Source organism: Eretmochelys imbricata, chromosome 8 (assembly GCF_965152235.1).
Source record: "Eretmochelys imbricata isolate rEreImb1 chromosome 8, rEreImb1.hap1, whole genome shotgun sequence".
Lineage (NCBI taxonomy): Eukaryota > Metazoa > Chordata > Testudines > Cheloniidae > Eretmochelys > Eretmochelys imbricata.
Window position 1 is genome coordinate 46,202,223 of NC_135579.1, and position 18,080 is coordinate 46,220,302.

Sequence of the window (18,080 nt, forward strand, 5' to 3'; positions counted from 1 at the left end):
TGGTCACATTCTTCAGAGGCAATGGGCCCTAAGATAAATCGATACATTTTCAGGTAATTGGTATGAAGCAAGGGCACACTCTAGTGGCCAGTTAAAGAACATACACATGTTTAACTAATTTACTATCATTTCAGGGATGCATTCCCAACCATTTCACTTAATTACCTTGTGTTTCAGATACCAGTTCCATCTGGCTGTCTGCAATGGAGGGAAGGATGTTGCAACTTGCAGGGTAAGGGGGATGAACATCTTGGGAGTCAGACACCATGCTGAAGACTACATTAGAAACACTAAGAATGAACAAAGCTTCTGGGTTTAAAGTGAATATTTGCTTTATACTCCTAGCAAGGGCTTCCAAAGGTGTCATCCAATGGCACATATTCATGCATTTAAGGTAGATTGTGTAGTGGCGAACTGGCTGCCGGAATGTAGAAAACCTTCATATTACAGCAGCTTGGGGAAATGAAGTAAGTAATGTAGTTGGAATTTTTGTACTTCTTTTACTAGTCTTGAACATGTGTTTATATCGCGACCCTCTCCTGCTTGACCTGGCAAATCATGATCTTGTGTTTAATAGTCCGTCACTATGAATATGACTGCAGTATCTGGATGACCACAATTGTCGTTATAAACATGTGATGACCTGATCTCTATGGCAGTCAAAGGAATTCTCCCCTCCTATTTTACTCCATGAAGTGGACAATTGCCCAGAAGCATTATGAGAGATTTACTTCATGCTCTTAAGCATCAGATATTAGCCAGTGCTGGAGGCAAGATACATGAAATGATAAACTAAGAGTCTGATCCAGTATGGCTAAACTATGTCCCATTAGCTCTTCACTGTAGGATTAATAGGAGAGAAATGTACTGTGAGGGAGGCAAGCCTTGTTGATCATATATAAGTTGTTTTAGAAATTCAACTGCTATAAGTTTTCTTCTTAAAGCATAACGTATGCCATCCATACAGCAAGAGTGATACTTCACACATTCTTTTTTGCCTGTAAGCATGTAGACTAATGGTTTATAAAATTACCAGGATACTTTATTTAGAGAATATTTTATTAGTTTCTGTAATCAAACCCATGTAAATAAGACCTTACATATTTAATACAGTATTACCCCTGTACAAATGGAAAAAAAATTAAGTTGAACATTTCTAGACCAATATGGCTGTTAATTTCTGTACAATGCCAACTCACAGTACAAGTGGGATACTTTTTTCCAAAGTTGACATCACAGCTAAAGTTTCCAAAAATTCAAATTATATATATATTTATATAAAAAGATAACCAATAGCGATTCACTAGGCATCAATAGCAGCAACAGCCTTTCCAGCTTCTGCAGTCATCTGAACAAAATTATACACATTAGACTTTCAGCATACTTCCTTCCAGAAAGTAAAAAAACAAAAAATCCCAGAAAAAAACAGCAAATTCTGTTATTGATGTGGTACCTGGTGCCTTTTATTAGCTTCTCAATCATTGTCTGGAAAAAAACATTATTAAAAACAGCTCTGGTATAGCACAGTCACTACTACATATCATAAGCAGGTACAGGATATCTTACATTCACAGAAGTATCATACAGTACTGTCCTACAGCTATAATAGAGGATACAATTAAAAAGGCATTATTTGACTTGATTCTACTTTCCAGCACACAGTGGGCAAGGAGGTGCGATGCAGCTCTGACCTAACAATGCACCTTTTTAAGATAAGGTTCTCTTTACTCTGATAAAGTTTCTCTTTAATCTAGCAGCACAGTTCTAAGTGCTCATTGCTCTACACAGACAAAAGCTGGAAACTGGTTAAAGACTACTGGCTTCATATACGGATAGCCAAACAGAGGTGAACAGAACTCATTTGACTATTAATGCAATTAGGCTTTTAAATCCAAGGGGTGAACGTCTGAGGCGGTGTGGGTATAGAGAGTAGCCTGTGTGCCAAGCGACACTTTACTGTCGTGATCTAAGTACATCATCATATCAAACAAAAGCAACAGCAGTCAAACACTGCCTTTTCAGGGAAATTTGACACAATGTTGATGTCACTAATTGTGTTCCATTACTTTAGATGCCATGTGGTGAAGGATAAACTACTGTATGTGACTTGTCAATTATATTAATTCCCATTTCTTTATTGCGAAACAGCGGCCTCTCAAGTCACTAAAAAAAAGTAAAAATAAACACACCTTACTCTGTCCAGCACTGTCTTCAGACTGCATGATCGGAGAGAGACAGCTTATAAAAGATGAAATAGCAGCCGAAGAACAGCAGAGCATGAATAAAAGTGTTCACCCTCCCAGTTCTTCAGCCATCTTCTCCCCTGCCGTGCTATTTCCCATTATGTATCTGGATGGCATATAGATGTGTATGTCAATATACGCACATACACTCCACCAAAAGCAGACTTCATGCTATATTAGAGAAGCTGCAAGCCCAAAGAGACAGAGCGTTATTGGACTTGCAGCTGTTTATGTCTGTCAATGCCAGTAGCGTCTATCTTCCTTTATACTGTTTGGAGCCATGAAGGGATAGAAGACTACTGTTTTGCCCTTTGGGCTACAGGTTCACGCTGTTGCCCCCCACCCCCCCAGCATCATAGAAACACAGCCTTTAAGATTTTGTTTCTTCTGTCTTGATTGCCTGAGGTTTGATTGGTCCAGTTCTAACAGGTTTTGTGGTGACAGCAGGTGCAGGGGCAGGCTTTTCCTCCACTTTGTCCTGGCAGACCCCTGAGGAGTCCGTCATTGCCTCAGCGGGTTTGCTTCCACTTTCGTCCACTTTTTGAGCTTTGCCTCCTATTGGTTTGCTCGGTTGTTGCTGCTCAGAGAAAAACCTGTGTGTGGACTGAAGAACCTCTGCTCTCTGCTTCGCCTTAAAGAAGGGAAAACACACATTTACTGATAGAACGTTAAGCTAAAGGTATTTATTTCTTGTAGGAGTTACATTTTAAAAAGTTTCATAACCAATCAGATCGATCACGATCTCCCCAAAGGGCAACATCTTGCTGCTTTTAGTTTCTTCCCCAGGCACCCCTGGGCTTGAAAATGCTTCTCAATATAAAAATTAAGTGTAGTGTTATGCCCAATCTTCCCTTGCCCTTCCTGCAGCTATTTCTAAACACCTTTTCCATCTGGGTACACCTGGAAACATTTTGCTGACCTAGATCCCACTAACTCTAAGTCCAAGATCTATTTTTAAGGAATGTTTAGAAACTGTGAAAACTGCAAAAAAATATCTTCAATTATAAATAAGTGTTAGACATCATAACAGCATGCAAGCCCTTAATGTAAGGGCTCCTAGTACACCCTCTACCCTTCCAGCCTTGTTTGACGCTGGGGACTTTGACATTGTCACCTACTTGCTCTAGCACTGTTGTGACTCTGTCAGTACTAACAAGGGTTGTACAAGTGCAGACCAGCTGCCAGCTTTTTGCCATTGCATCCTCTAGACTTGTTCTGAGCACGGTTATGTGATTGTGGCAAAAACATTGGCACCTGGCCTACACCAACCATCCCACTGTCACTAGAGCAACAGTGGGAGAATTTCAGAAAGTCTACAGTGCCAATATAGCCACAATATCCTGATTCAAATGCTCCCCACACCCCTCACAATACACAGAAGCTGCTGCCTAGGTTGAGTTAATGACTGTTTCTCTCAGGCTATATACACACTACAGCTTAAGTCAGTATAAGCTATGTCGCTCCGGGGTATGAACAAGCCACCATCCTGAGCGACATTAAATTACCAGCTTACTGTGGACAGCAGGGGAGCTTCTTCCAACTGACACAGCTACCGCCGCTCGCGTGGGCTGGAGCAATTAAGTCGGTGCGAGAGTTCTCTGCCGTTGGCTTAGAGAGTCTGCACTAACAGCGCTACGGTGATAGACTCAGTTACCGCCATTTTCCCAGGCTTGCAAGGTATGTAATTTAAGCCACTTGGTTACATGGTGCAAACTGCAACTTTACCCTTGCTCCTTTCTCTGTAAGGAATAGTACTATGCCGACTCATGGCATGATTATAACACCCTTCGTCACGCTGAGCAGCACTCGTACAAAAGCCCACTAAAGTCAAGGGACTGCTCATGGAAGTGCCACTCAACTCCAGTAGGAGTTGCACTCCTCAGGCCCTCTGCAAGCAAGTCCACTGTACAACAGAAAAGTAATATGCTATCAGGAATGCTATGCATTTATAAGCAGGACACCAAAGCACTTGGAACATGAATTAAGCCTCAATACTCCCGTGGATAGGTATTCTATCGATTTTATAGATGGGGCAGAGAGAGATTGCCTTCCCTCGGTGTAAGAATTGGAAAACAATCCGAGAATCCCAGCCCCCAGTCTACTCTACCGTAATGACTAACCAACTTTTCATGCAATTAATACAACAAACATTAATATTTATTAGTGATGGACCAACAGACTGTGGAAATAGTTGCATTTTAAATGAAGCAGCATGCGGACTTAAAAACTCCTCTGTGCAGATTTGTCTGTTAGCTAAATCAGGATGTCTGAATGCTTTAATCACAAGTGACAAGGAATGAATGTGAAATAATTTAAAGAATGCATATGGGGAGGTACAGAAAACAAGACTATGTAAGATTTATGCTTGCTGTCTTTTGAGGGCAAACTCAGATGTGACTGGCCTAATTAAGGATCAAATTTTATAGATGGATTAAGAACTAATCAATTACGGATAACATTAAGTCTAATTTGTTAGAAGTCTGGAGTAGCTGTATCCCTAAAAAGTAATTATTTACAAACTAAAAATATCTACAATTTAAGTGAAGGGCAGTGAAAGTAACATCTCCCCAAATGCCTAATTTTTTTTTGAAAAGCTTGTTACATTACTTCTACACCCAGACACTGAAAGTGGCAACACAACTGAAGAAGAGTTCCTTTCGACGAAGCGCTATCCACATTGGTAACTGATTCTGTAGAATACAGGCAGATGTGTAAAGTCTATTATAATCTTACGGTGTCCCCACACAGACTCCCTGTGCCATTGCATCTGCTTCAGGAAATAATATCTTGCCTCATCATGAAGGGTCCCAAAGTGCTTTACAAGTTTTTGTGTGTGTATATATATATATATATATATATAATATGTATGATTCACATAATCTACTACTGAAATGCAGCCACCTCTTGGGTGGAATATGCCAGCTGTTTAAACAGTTTATAACAGGAACTGAGAAACAGTATATCCAGTTAAAACTACAGGTAAAATATATTTTGGCCACATCACCAAAACTGGAAGTTGGCCAGTACACTAGGGGCTCATCTGGCTACATCCCCCTGCCCAAAAAAAGGTTTAAGAGACCTTGGGTTTTACATCTCATTCAAAAGATGCAGTCTCCTGAAGCCTAAACTTCAGATTTCCCTCAAGAATGATAATGGTTTTATGGAGCCATTGGTCACAAAACCACCTGAGAATGGAAGCCTGCTGCCAATCACTATAGTTGCAATTCTTAAAAAAAAAAAAAAAAAAAGTGTTGGGGGTGGGGTGGGGGGGCTAGTTTTAGTTTTTAGTCTGTACTAAGACATTAAAGGCCTGGATAAAGCAGTTAAGGGTCCAGAGGCTTCTTAAGACATGGTTCATAGACACATTCTTGCCCTATGAGCTGTCAAGACTGAACTGGTGTTAACAGCACCGCTGTTCAAAATACTAACCTTTACGTCTTGTTCAGCCTTCATCGTAGCCTGGGCCTGATTGCCTCTGACTCCAGATAGTGATACACAAGGACCTCTGGCCACATGCTGTAAACGAGGGTGGCTCATAAGGCCTGTGGTCAGCTGAGGTGGCATCTGACTAGCCAGTGCCATTGGCGGCCTCTGAACAGGCGCTGGGAAGGTGTTAGTATGTGGGGCTCTTACCAATGGAGGGATCAGGTTAGGCTGAGAGAGGATCTAAGTGGGGGAAAAACAACAACAACAAAAAACATTTAGCCATTAGAAAACTGCCAACCAGATCATATGTTGGCTTTTCCTTAGAGGGGGAAAAACATGCCTGCTCTGCCATTAAACTAATGCCAAGAAAGTAGGGGGATTTTTTTTCTCTGTTAAAACAGGCTATGCTTGGACTCCAGGAAAAACAGAACCCCCAAGATGATGCTGTTGTGCTTAAAGTTGCACTCACAACTCAAAATTCTACTAAAAAAAGGGGAAAAATACCCCCCCCCAAATTAAGACATGTTACAAACCCTAGCAAGGCAGCACCTAAGGGCATCACTAGTGAGAAAGAGTTCTCCCTGCATCTGGCAGCATTTAGTGAACCCTTCAATCAAAAAAACCCAGACACGCAGATCCTTAAGTCAAACACTGAAACCAAACAGACGAATCCCAAAGAGTACTTATCCACAGCATATATCATTTTCTCTCTAGTGGCTCAACGATATCCAGTTATAATCTGGAACAGTTACCTTTTTTAGGTGTTCACTGGAATATTTGAAAAAAATCATACTTTGGATCACTTCAGAACTGCATCTCAGACAAATGACTAGGAATCTGCTGAAGTTTTTAGAATCTTAAATATGCACTGGGACCCTTCGGAGATACGGAGTCCCCCGATCCCCCTATAGTAGGGTGTATAGAAATGAAGTTATCTGGAGCTGTGTGGGGAAGCCTGCAAGGCACCTACCTGTACTAGAACTACTCAACCTAGTGCTATTAAGTGCCTCACTTTCAGATGCGCAGATGTCCCTGAAAATTAAAATGCATGAAACACCAGAAAACCTGCATTAACTTGCAAGGCTGAAGACAAGTCTGCTTTAACTTGAATTCAGTTGCTTGATAAACAACATTCTTTATTAAATTGAGGGCTTATACTTTTAACCCATCAAAATAAAAACAGAGCCCACAGGTGAGTAGAGTTATAAAGTCACAGGATTAACTGAGGTGTAGAAAAGCAAGTTTGCTTTCAGGAAGCCATCAGTTTCCCACCTGGGGAGCGAATTGTGCAGGAAATGGCTGTGTCATTCTCACAGCAGCAGCTGCTGACTGAAACTGCTTCTGGTAGACAATGCTGTTCATTTTATTGGACTGGTTGTTAGGACTTGCAGAAGCGGCCCTTGAAAAGAAACCAACACCAATTAGAATCAAGACATTGCTATCACCACAAGGATGCTTTTGTAATTAGCACTTCCAAGCTGAAATCTGAGCTCAAAGGAAAACTACCATCAGATACTCCCTAGCAACTACCATTAGGATCCTCAAGGCAAATGAAGCCAGAACGGTAGCAAGTTAACATGGCAACCCCAAGGGGAAACAGTTGAGAGTCAGAATTACTGAACAAAATGAGCAAAAGAACACAGAAGGAAAGTAAGTGTTTTGGTCACAGGCTTTACCTGGTGCCCCCACCATAAATGATCTCAGACTCAGTAAGCAAGACTGTTTGCTGTGTATGGCTAGGCCCCCTTGTTTGCTGTGTGGGGCCAGGCCCCCCCCCCCCCCTTTTTTTTGCCCATTCCACTCCCTTTGTATTGTCTGATTCAGATCCTAAGCTTTTCAGCACCAGGACCTGTGACATGCACCAAGCACACATGCAGGACAGTTGATGCTCCCTAATTGTTTCCATTCTGACCCCCTCTCTTGCTCATAGATTTCTTTTGTTTTCAGACTGAAGTTCTCCAGGTGTGGGATGCATTTTTTTTAGTTTTTGTGAGATGAAAAACCATGTCCCTCCATTACAATTTTTTTCTGTAACATTTTAACAGTGAAGCCAAAACAGATGAAGTTTGAAAGTTGATTTTTTGAGAGTGCAACAGCCTTCACTGAGGAGTAGTGCATGGTCTCGATCATGAGGAAATGGGGTTTGATTTGCTTTAAATATCATGTATTAAACATGCGCAATATATTTTTGTTAAGATTACTACATGAGCACTGATGCAGTGCGTGTGCACAGCTAAACTAAGTCACCCGAACTGTTATTAGTTTAAGTCAATTTATTCCTACAATTTTCAACCTGAACAAGTTTAAATTATTACGACTCGGTGGCTCTCTGGAATCTTCCAGCTCATCTGCCCCAACTGCACGCTGGCCCAATGAAGATGAGTAGGCCCGAGGCCCTTCATCAATATACCTCGGGATCTGCTAAGATGTGCAAGAGAAGGGATCTCTGTAGCAGACCATAAAGTGCATGGGACAGGCATTTCAGTAATTTCTCAAATATTTCCTGATTGCTGATTTTACACATTAACTGCCTTTTCTTTGCAACCCATCAGAATATTGGTGTCATGAAGACTGATGCTCTTTTTAATATTTTCTCCCTCCTCACCCCATCAAAATCTTCTTGCAATGAAAAATTGGAATTTCCATTCAAAATCTGTATTAAACACTGAAGTAGTACACGTCAAGGGATATTGTCAACTCGAACAGTCCATTTTCTAACTACAGAAGGTACAAAATTTTCAGTCCAATTACCATAGTGGAAAGAAGCTACTCAGATTTAGATGGTTTAATTTGCATATCTGAGAACACTGTGTAGCTAGTATTTTCTCCTTTGTATAAAACCACCAGTTTCTATCTTGCTGAAAAGACCTTAAGCTAAGCAGGGAACTGAAAATCCATTGAGAATCTCTTCCCTCTATCAGAAGGTTTCAGGAAATAATATTAAAAAACCGGTCGAACAGAAACTGGAATTATTCAATAAAAATCAGAAATGTCAAAATTAAAGTTGCACTTTAAGCCTTCATCACTGAATGCTTTTAATTTAGTAGGCACATGCTCAAACACAGTACTACACACATTTTCCCCTAGAATCTTAGGATACACATGAACTATTAAATCAATAATTGTGTAAGTATAAGACAAAAAGATTACTAACATGATACTGAACATTAGACTCCTAAACTTCTAGGAAAAAATTATGGTAGTACTGTATTTAATACCATATAATTGAAGACCATCTTAAATGCACACATACAGGGGGAATAACAAGTGTGTGCATACGCACTTGCTTTGGCATTTCCCAATTCAGTACGTAACTATGCAATAATATACATACATTTCTAGCCTTGATGCAGTCAAAACTCCCAAGCCTCTCAATGGGAGTTTTGTCTGCTTCAGAACTGCAGGGTCTGTCAGATGAGTAAGGATAGACAATTACAAAGATACAGGCAATGAATCAGTACTGTAATCACAATTTTTTTTTATTTCTGAATAAAAACAAATTACCTTATGTGTTATACAAAAAAAGAAAGCAGAAATGCTCTTCGCACAAAACCCTAAAACATTCCCAGACAACTTATGATTCTGTACATAAGAATCTTAACACAATTATTGTCATCTAATAGAACATTAAGCTGCAGTGACTGAAACCAAACAGGGATTTTGGAAACGAAGAAGAGACTATATATAAGGTTAATTACCTGCCCACTAAATTTCAGCTATCTTGATGTCAACAAGCAATGTACCAACATGTGTTGATGCATTCAGAACCTGTATAGCCACAATATTAAACAACAAAAAAAACCTAGAAATGATTTGAGACTATTTAAAAAAAATCCAAGTAGTTAGATATTAAGGGTACATTGAGACTAAGTGGGCCCCATTCAGAACCAGACTTCTGCCCTTACAGGCCATACATTCAGCAAAGATCTAGGTACTAGCACATGCCTGCGTTAACACTAGTAACATTAGATTATGTGAATGCTTGGGACTAAGATATACTTATTTCAAGGACACAATCAGAACATGTCAATACAAAAATGCTTTGAGGATGTTCACCAATTGACATAACATTCGGGATCCACCTGAGCTCTTACGTTGTATTCAGGGGGAAAACCACAGTCAAGTCAAATGGATCAGCTCACAGAAATATAACCTCCTGTTAAAATAAAACTCACAAAACACTAAGGGCTGATACAGGTGAGATGTCCACATTGTGCAAAAGTGAATTTGAATTACAATTCATTTGTAGCCTTCATAGGCAATGTATGTTTACATTCCTCTGAAATCTTCAGAACGTTCTAGCTCTATGTCTGCATTGTGGGTTTTTAAAAACTTTTTAGTGCCTGCAAGTCATTGCCACCTCAGTTTCTGAAAATACACTCTTCTCCTTAACTCCACATGAAGTCAGTCTGGGTTACAATACAATCTATTTCAGGCCCCAGTAACTGGGGAAAAAAACAAACCCTTTCCAGAACCAAAACCTCTTCCTCTCCTGGAAGTGTAATGGAGAGGTAGAATCTGAAGTCATTGCAATCTTCATCCCCTGTATGTTGAAGGAGCCAAAAATCCTACTGGTTTTTATGAATCTCCAAATTTTCACATACTGGAAGATTAGTATGAAATAAAGAGGATCCTCTCCTTTTGCTACTTTTGAAATCTCTGGCCTGATGCAATACCAATTAGTGTAGGATTTCTTAAATTCAATTGTTCAGATGGCCAATAAAAACTCCTACAAAGTACTTCAGATTTTTCACTAACTCCTAGTAGCCATAGAGGATTACAGTATGTCTGGTTTTCTAGCCTTTTCTACTCTATTAAAGGCTTTTCCCTCAGGTAGCATTGTGAGCCGTCTCAAAAAGTTGTGTGCCGGCAACATACATCTCAATGTTACTAAATTTTCCTGCAAAATCTGCTACACTTTTTCGTACATCAGCCAAATAAACCTGCAAGCCAGTCTATATACTAATTTCAGAGTTTAAGAACAGTTTGTAAATCCTGCACTGAAGCATAAGACTCCATCAGAGTTGCTGTCACTAGGTTTACTTTCTAAGGCATGGGGTTTTAAGAAAGGCTTTAGTTTATGCCCTAGGTAATGACTACAATCTTCAGTGCAGGTAAGACTTCTACCCTTAAACAGAATAACTTCTAAAACCTATCACAGTGCCATCCCAAAGTCTTTTCACCACTACGCTCTCAGGAATCACTTCTAAAAACTGTTCAGTTATATTTCAATTTCATTCACAAATTAAAAAAAATAAACTTCATGTTTCGGGGTAGTACCCTTCTGGCATAACCGTTAGCAGACCTGATGACATACTGTAATGCTGCTTCTGCTGTGCTAAGCTAGTTGATTGTTTAAGCGTTATCATTTTGAAGTATTCATAGCCTTCCCCCTCATCCCCATTAACATTCATCTCTTTCAAAGAATTGATTGCTCATGCATGAGCAAACAGCTAGTTACAATACTTAATACAGAACTGATTTTATATGAAATTCTGGGCTTAAAAAGGCTCATTTACCGGAAAGGACTGGAGGTTGGAGTGGTGCTTCTACCAGTAACTGGTGGAGTTCCTGGTTTAACATCAATGCCGCTTCCAAAGGCCTTAAGATCCATTTCTGACATCTGGAGAAAAATTATTAACAGCAGTTTAGCCCACATGCATCACTTGTGGTTTAACCCAAATGCATCACTTATAAGGACAACCACAAATGACCCATTCTATTAAGGCTGCTATTACAATGGAAAAAAACTAGCTTGCAAAACTATCTACTTGCAACCTAAGAACATCGAAGCACATGGCTGTCCTTCCCTGCATGCAATTACTCCACATGACAGGGAAAGAGGTTACTACTCTGTGCAGTAACTGTAGTTTGAGATGTGTCTCCCTATCAAAGCTCCAACTTTAGGTAAGCATGTGCCCTATGCGTCTTCAATTAGAGATTTTCATTAGCAGTGTCCATTCAGCCTGTGCACACGCTACTGACTTCCTCAAGCCCCATGCTGAGGCTAGATCAGGCTGTATGGGTGAACTGCCTTCAGTTCCTTCTCCATTGCTGAGTCTCAGAAGGAGACTTTGAAGAAGGAAAGGAGGATGGGTAATGGAGCACCCAGAGGGGGACACATCTCAAAAACTAACAGGTTTCAGAGTAGCAGCCGTGTTAGTCTGTATTCGCAAAAAGAAAAGGAGTACTTGTGGCACCTTAGAGATTAACAAACTTATTTGAGCATAAGCTTTCGTGAGCTACATAACAGTTACTGCACAGAGTGAGTAACCTCTAAGTACTGTCCCTATGAGTGCTCAACTTCAGATGGAGCAGTAGCCCCATCAGGTGGTGGGAGCTTCAGAGTCAAGTCAATTACAGAGGAAAGAAATGCATTGCCAACTGCTGCATCAGATCTGGAGGCATCGATTAAGGCAGAGCGTCTGGAGAAGGTATGTGCCAAAGACCATGTAGCAGCTCTGCAGACTTTAGCGACTGGGACATTTTTAAGTAGATGTAGATTGTCATCTTGTTGAGTTAGCTGACACCCCAATAGGAGGTTGAGATGTTGACAGCAGTGTAACAAGTTGTATGTACCCAGAAATCCATTTTGAAAGCCTTTGGGTAGAAAGAGCAGAGCCTTTTAATCTGTTTGCAAACTAAACCAACAGTTAGTGGAGTTACTAAATGGTTTAGTCCAAGGGTGGCCAACCTGGGCCTGAGAAGGAGCCAGAATTTACGGATGTACATTGCCAAAGAGCCACAGTAATAAGTCAGCAGCCCCCATCAGCTCCCCTACCCCACTCCCAGCTCCTCTCACCCACTGGCAGCCCCACCGATCATCAGCACCTCTCCCTCCCTCCCTGCACCTCCCGATCAGGAGCCTGGGGGCGGGGAGGAGCAAGGGCACTGTAGGCTCAGGGGAAGGGTCAGGAATGGGTGGAGTGGGGGCAGAGCCAGAGGCTGAGCAGCGAGCACCCCGGCACACTGGAAAGTTGGCACCTGTAGCTCCAGCCCCAGAATCTGTGCCTATACAAGGAGCCACATATTAACTTCAGAAGAGCCGCACGTGGCTCCGGAACCACAGCTTGGCCACCCCTGGTTTAGTCCTACATACATAGAAGGAGAACGCTCTTCTGACATATAGAGTATGGAGCAGTCTCCACAATGGACTTGAGGTTTCTGAAAGAACACTGTCAGGTAAATGATCTGATTCAGATGAAACTCAGAAGACACTTTAGGAAGGAACCTGGAATGCAGATGTAAGGAAACCTCATCCTTGTAGAAAACTGTGAAAGGAGGATTTGCCATTAAGGCCCCATCTCTCTGACTCTGCGGGCCGAGGTAATAGCAACCAGGAAGCCTGTTTTCATAGAGAAATTTGATAAGGAGCAGCTTGCCATCAGTTAGAGGGAGAATTTATAAGACTTAAGAACCAAATTAAAGTTTCCAAACAGGAGTATGGACTTTCACTGGTGGAAAGAGATTTCCCAGGCCTTCCATGAACCTTGCAGTTGTTGGCTGAGCAAACAGGCAGAACCCCTCAATAGTGGTATGAAAGGCTGTTAAAAGCTGCCAGAAAAATCTTGAGAGAACTAAGTTACAGCCCTGTTTTCTTTAGATGGAGCAGGTACTCTAGAAAAAGAGGAGTGGGGCAGAATGTGGGACTATCTCCTGGAGTTCACACCAGTGACTAAATAGTCTCCACTTGTGAAGGCGAGTATTTTTGGTAGTATCTTTCCTACTATTTAATATGTGCGGTACCTCTGCAAAACAGAACAGCTCTAGCCCTAGGAACCATCAAGGAGCCACGCCTTGAGGTGAAGAATGCTCAGATTGGGATGCAACAGTCCTGAGAAAGGAGCTGAGGTATGATTGGGAGATTTGTCATCATACAGTGAGCTAGATGAAACAGGTAAGTAAACCATGCTTGCCTTGACCACATCAGGGCTTAGAATGACTCCGATCCTCTCCTGTTCGATTTTGTTAACCATTCTGAGGATCAAACGCATCCCTCAGGGGCTTGGGACCTAAACTCCCCCTTGAATAAAACAGGTGGCATTTTCTTTTTGTAGCTGTTGTTAAAACATCCACTTCTGGAAATCCCCAAATCTGAAAAATGTCAACCAGGTTCTGGAGATTCAGCTCCCACTCATAGTCTTGGCGGATGCTCTCAGCAGGTATTTTTCTCCTTGATGTTTTGTCTGCATGGAAGATACATTGCTGGGATTCCTTTGTGATGTTTTATGTACCAGTTCCAATACCTTATTGCTTCGGGACCGAAGGAAAGATCTTGTTCCTCCCTGCCAAATGATTTAGAACATGCAGGCCATGTTGTCCATCATAACCCTGATAGATCTGAGCCTGATGAGAGGCAGAAAATGAAGGCACGTACTCTGACTGCTTTGAGCTCCAGTAAGTTGATATGAAGGATGGTTTCTTGGGTGACCATTTGCCCTGTATTGTGAGAGCACCACGTGTGCCCCAGTGTTCCCTCTAATTTTTCCCACCCACATGCAGAATGAATTTTATGTGCACCAATAGGAAGGTGATGTGTCACACATCACCTTCGTATTGGTGCACATAACAAAATTCATGTGGTGGGGGTGGGGCTGGGGGTTCAGAGTGTGGGAGGGGACTCTGGGCTGGGGCAGAGGGCTTTGGGATGCAGGACGGTGCTCCAGGGCTATGGCGGGGGGGGGGGGGGGGAGGGAGAGGGGGACGGACGGACGACTCCTCCCCAGCTCTCTCCCCCTGCAGCAGCATGGGAGCTCTGGGGCTGCAGAATAGGCAGCCCTCCCACAGCTGGTCCAGGCTGGGAGAGGGTTGGCCCAGGCCACGCTGCCCTGGCTGTGCCTGGGTCAGGCCACAACAGCTGTGCCTGGGCTCAATCTGGCCACACCACCCTGGCAGGCCTGGGCACCCCGGCTGGTCCAGGCCGCAGGCTGAGTTGGAGGAGGGGCGCCCCGGCAGCAGCAGGTCCCTGGGTAGGTTCCCTGAGCAAATGTGCAGCCACGCAGCTTACAGGGAACTTAGATGTGCCCCCATCCTAACAGAGATATATCCATGGTAATGGTTACTGCTGGTGTCCACTGAAGAAAAGGAATCCCTGCCCCTACCATTGCAATGAATGTTCCACCAGTCTGGGGAATAAGTCACTTGCTGGGGAACTGACACCTTTTTGTCCAGGCTGTGTGTGTTTGGCAGGTAAGCTGATCTGAGCCACCCCGGCAACAGCAAAGCTGTAATCTCACATGTTCTGTCACAAAGGTGCAAACTGCCATGTGAACAGGGAATTGAAGACAGTTTCAAAATGAAGTCTGGGGGCTCCCTGCAATAACTCTGAAAAGGTCTGATAATGTCACAAATCTGTCCATGGAAGGCTCTGGCTGCTAAAGAATCCAAGGATGCTCCTATAAATTGTAGGTTCTGAACAGGAGCTAGTGTACAGTTTTCCATGTTCAACTGCAAACCCAAGTCTAAGAACAGGGAAAGCATTTCGCTGTGGCAGATGACACCTCTTGGTACGACTAACCCTTGAGCAGCCAGTCATCGAGGTAGGGGAGTACGATTGCCTGACTATGCAGGTCGACAGCCATCACCGATAGAACTTTTGAAAACCTTCAGAGCCGAACAAGAACACCTGATACTGAAAACGATCCTCACCTACCACAAAATGCAGGAACCTTCTGTAGGATGAGCGTATTGGTCAAGGGCCAAAAACCAACCCCCTGAATTTAGAGAAGGAATTATAGCTGGCAGAGAATCACCATCCTGAACTTCTGAGGCTTCACGAGTTGGTTTAGGAATCTTAGATCTAGGATTGGTCTCCACCCTCCATTTTAATTTGGTACAAGTAAATAGCTCAATAGAAGCCTCTCCTCCATGTTGACCGGGGACAAGTTCTATTGCTCCTGAACAAAGAAGGGAGTTTATTTCCTGTCTGAACAGCAACTCATGAGAGGAGTCCATAAAGAGGGATGGAGAAGTGGAATGAGGAGGCTGGAGGTAAGTAAAATGGATGGTGTGGCATGAGGATATTTCCATCACCCATTTGTCCAAGGTGATATACTCCCATGCTGGTTGGAAATGGGAGAATTGGTCTCCAAATGGAGGGAGGTGAGCAAAACATCGTAGTTGGCAAGTGAATGGAAGTGGGGGCTTGAACCGTTAACCATCCCGTCAAAACAGCCACTTTGATGATGAAGGCTTCTCCGTAGACACATCCGTTTTGTTAGAAGGTCTCTTTCTTTGGAAGCTGTCTCTCTCTAAGAGTTGGTCACTGAAACCTGGAGAATCGCATCAGACCGTGTCTTTGAACCGTTCCTGATCTACTAAACTTCCTTTTGTTTGCAAGTGTAGACACCTAATGAGTGTAACATGGCCCCACAATCCTTAAGGGTACGCAATGACACATTGGTATTTTCCGCAAACAAACTGAGTCCATCAAATGGAAAGTTCTTTATCATATTCTGGACTTCTCTGGGGAAGCCAGATAGCTGTAAACCAGGAAGCCCTAATCATCACCATTACCATAAAGATACAGTGGGCTGTGCTATCTGCAGCATCCAGAGCTGCCTGAAGAGATGTTCAGGCTAGTAACTGTCCCTCAGCCACTGTGGCCTGAAACTGGTCCCTTTGGTCCGGTGGAAGTGTTCAATAACCAATGCAAACTGTTTATATATTATGTAGTTGTATTTTGCCATCAGCACATGGTAATTTACAATACACATCTGTAGGGCTGCCAATGAATAGGATTTTCTCTCAAGCAGGTCTAGGTGTTTCTGGTCTCAATCGTATGGGGTGGACTTATGACAATGTTGCTTGCCCAGTTCATTAATTGCATCAACCACAGCGAGTTCTTATTTTCCCACCCTCCACCTAACTCTGAGTCCTTAATGGACACGTAATTTTTTTTGAAAAATCGGTCCTCTTACACATTGCCACTTCTGTGGCTGGGGTTTGCCAAATGGTTTTCACAGGTTCCAGGAGAGCCTTGTTGATAGGAAGGACAATTCTGGATGGTGTCGCAGACTACAGAGTCCACAACGTCTTGTGTTGGTATTATCAGTAGAGACGCTGTTACCCGCCTAGCGAGGTCATGGAACTGCTGAAAGCCATCTGCCCTAGATGAAGCAGGAGGCACTGCAGCTTCAACTGGACAAGATGACAAAATAGTAGCTTGAGGAGTGGCTTCTTCATCTGCCCTAGTTTCTTGGGCTTCAAATGTTTTCTCCTGTTGCTGGGGAGGAGAAGCTTGAGCCTCCCTACCATCCCAATAGGAGAGGGTTGGAGCCCCAGAGAACTACCAGCAAGAAGCTGCCCAGGGATCCCAATCTGGCCACTGAGGACCACAAGCAGGAGGGAGTGGCATCCAGGGTTGCTCTCATCAGGAGTGGTGAGGTCCTTGAGTATCATCCCTCACCTCTGAGAAAGGGGGTACTGGAGGAACTCTCTGCCTCCACGGTACCGAGCCTCAAGGACATCATCTCTGAGGATGTGGACCTAGTCAGGCAACAAGGTCTTTTTGAGGGGGGTTCCTTGGGAGGCGAATTAGAGCTCCTCTTCTTAGAATGTTCATAGGAGGACTGAGAATCTCCCTTTTCTGGGAGACTGCTGTGCATAGGTCAAAGGGGCCACTGAGGAACAACGTACGGGGGGGGTGATCTGGCTCTGAAGCAGGGCAAAGGGAATGCTCCATCAGCAGCAGTCAGCCTGGTTTCTTGGTTCTTCCAAGCCTTAGATCTGAGGGCTAAACAAAAGTTACACTTCTGAGGGAAGTGCAATTCTCCCAGGCAGCAAAGGCACTTTGAGTATCCATTATTGATTGGAATAGCCTCTCCACATGAGAGGCAAAGTTTAAACCCCAGTGACCTGGGGCATGCCCTGCACAGAGAGGATTCCCCAGAGGAAAAGAAAATTTTTTTTAAAAACACAAACTACTACTACAAACTAAAAACTAGCTAGCTAAATTGGGAAAAACAAGCACAGAAAAAGCGGACGCAAACACCATGCAGACACGCTAAGCTCCATCTCAGGCTGAAGGGGGTGAGAAGAAACTGAGGATGGTTTGCTTATACAGCCTGAGACAGCCCTGGTGTGGGGCACGAGGATATCAAAGGCGCATGAGTGGGCTGAATGGACACTGCTAATGAAAATCCCCCATCGAAGGCATGTGGGGTACACAGGCACCTGAAAGCGGAGCACCCATAAGGACACTATTCAAAGAACAATTGCTTATTTGAAGTTACCGCACAGGATTTCCAACTCCAGTCTTCAGCTTCCTGTGTGTAGGAAAAGGATTCCTGACCTAGCTTAAGTTTTTGGCCTTCAGAATCTTAGTTGAGCATGACCTTTTCCCACTTCTACTCAGGTACCGTGCAGACCAAGAGCCAGTATCCTGAGCATCTATATTCTAGTCAGAATTGT

General features: G+C 43.0%; 1 protein-coding gene across 15 annotated transcripts in view; it reads right to left on the bottom strand.

Moving 5' to 3' along the window:
* Positions 1 to 1,041: 1,041 nt before the first annotated feature.
* PRRC2C (proline rich coiled-coil 2C) overlaps positions 1,042 to 18,080 on the bottom strand; it is a 116,770-nt gene continuing 99,731 nt past the window's right edge. For 10 of the 15 annotated variants that reach the window (XM_077824880.1, XM_077824866.1, XM_077824877.1 and 7 more), the window contains 4 exons: positions 11,189 to 11,292; positions 6,942 to 7,068; positions 5,673 to 5,909; positions 1,042 to 2,874 (listed from right to left, as the gene is read on the bottom strand). In XM_077824880.1, coding sequence (XP_077681006.1) covers positions 2,614 to 2,874; positions 5,673 to 5,909; positions 6,942 to 7,068; positions 11,189 to 11,292 — 729 coding nt within the window. In that variant the 3' untranslated portion in view covers positions 1,042 to 2,613. The remainder of the gene's footprint in view (positions 2,875 to 5,672; positions 5,910 to 6,941; positions 7,069 to 11,188; positions 11,293 to 18,080) is intronic. The other 5 variants (XM_077824879.1, XM_077824881.1, XM_077824876.1 and 2 more) reach the window with 2 other exon arrangements.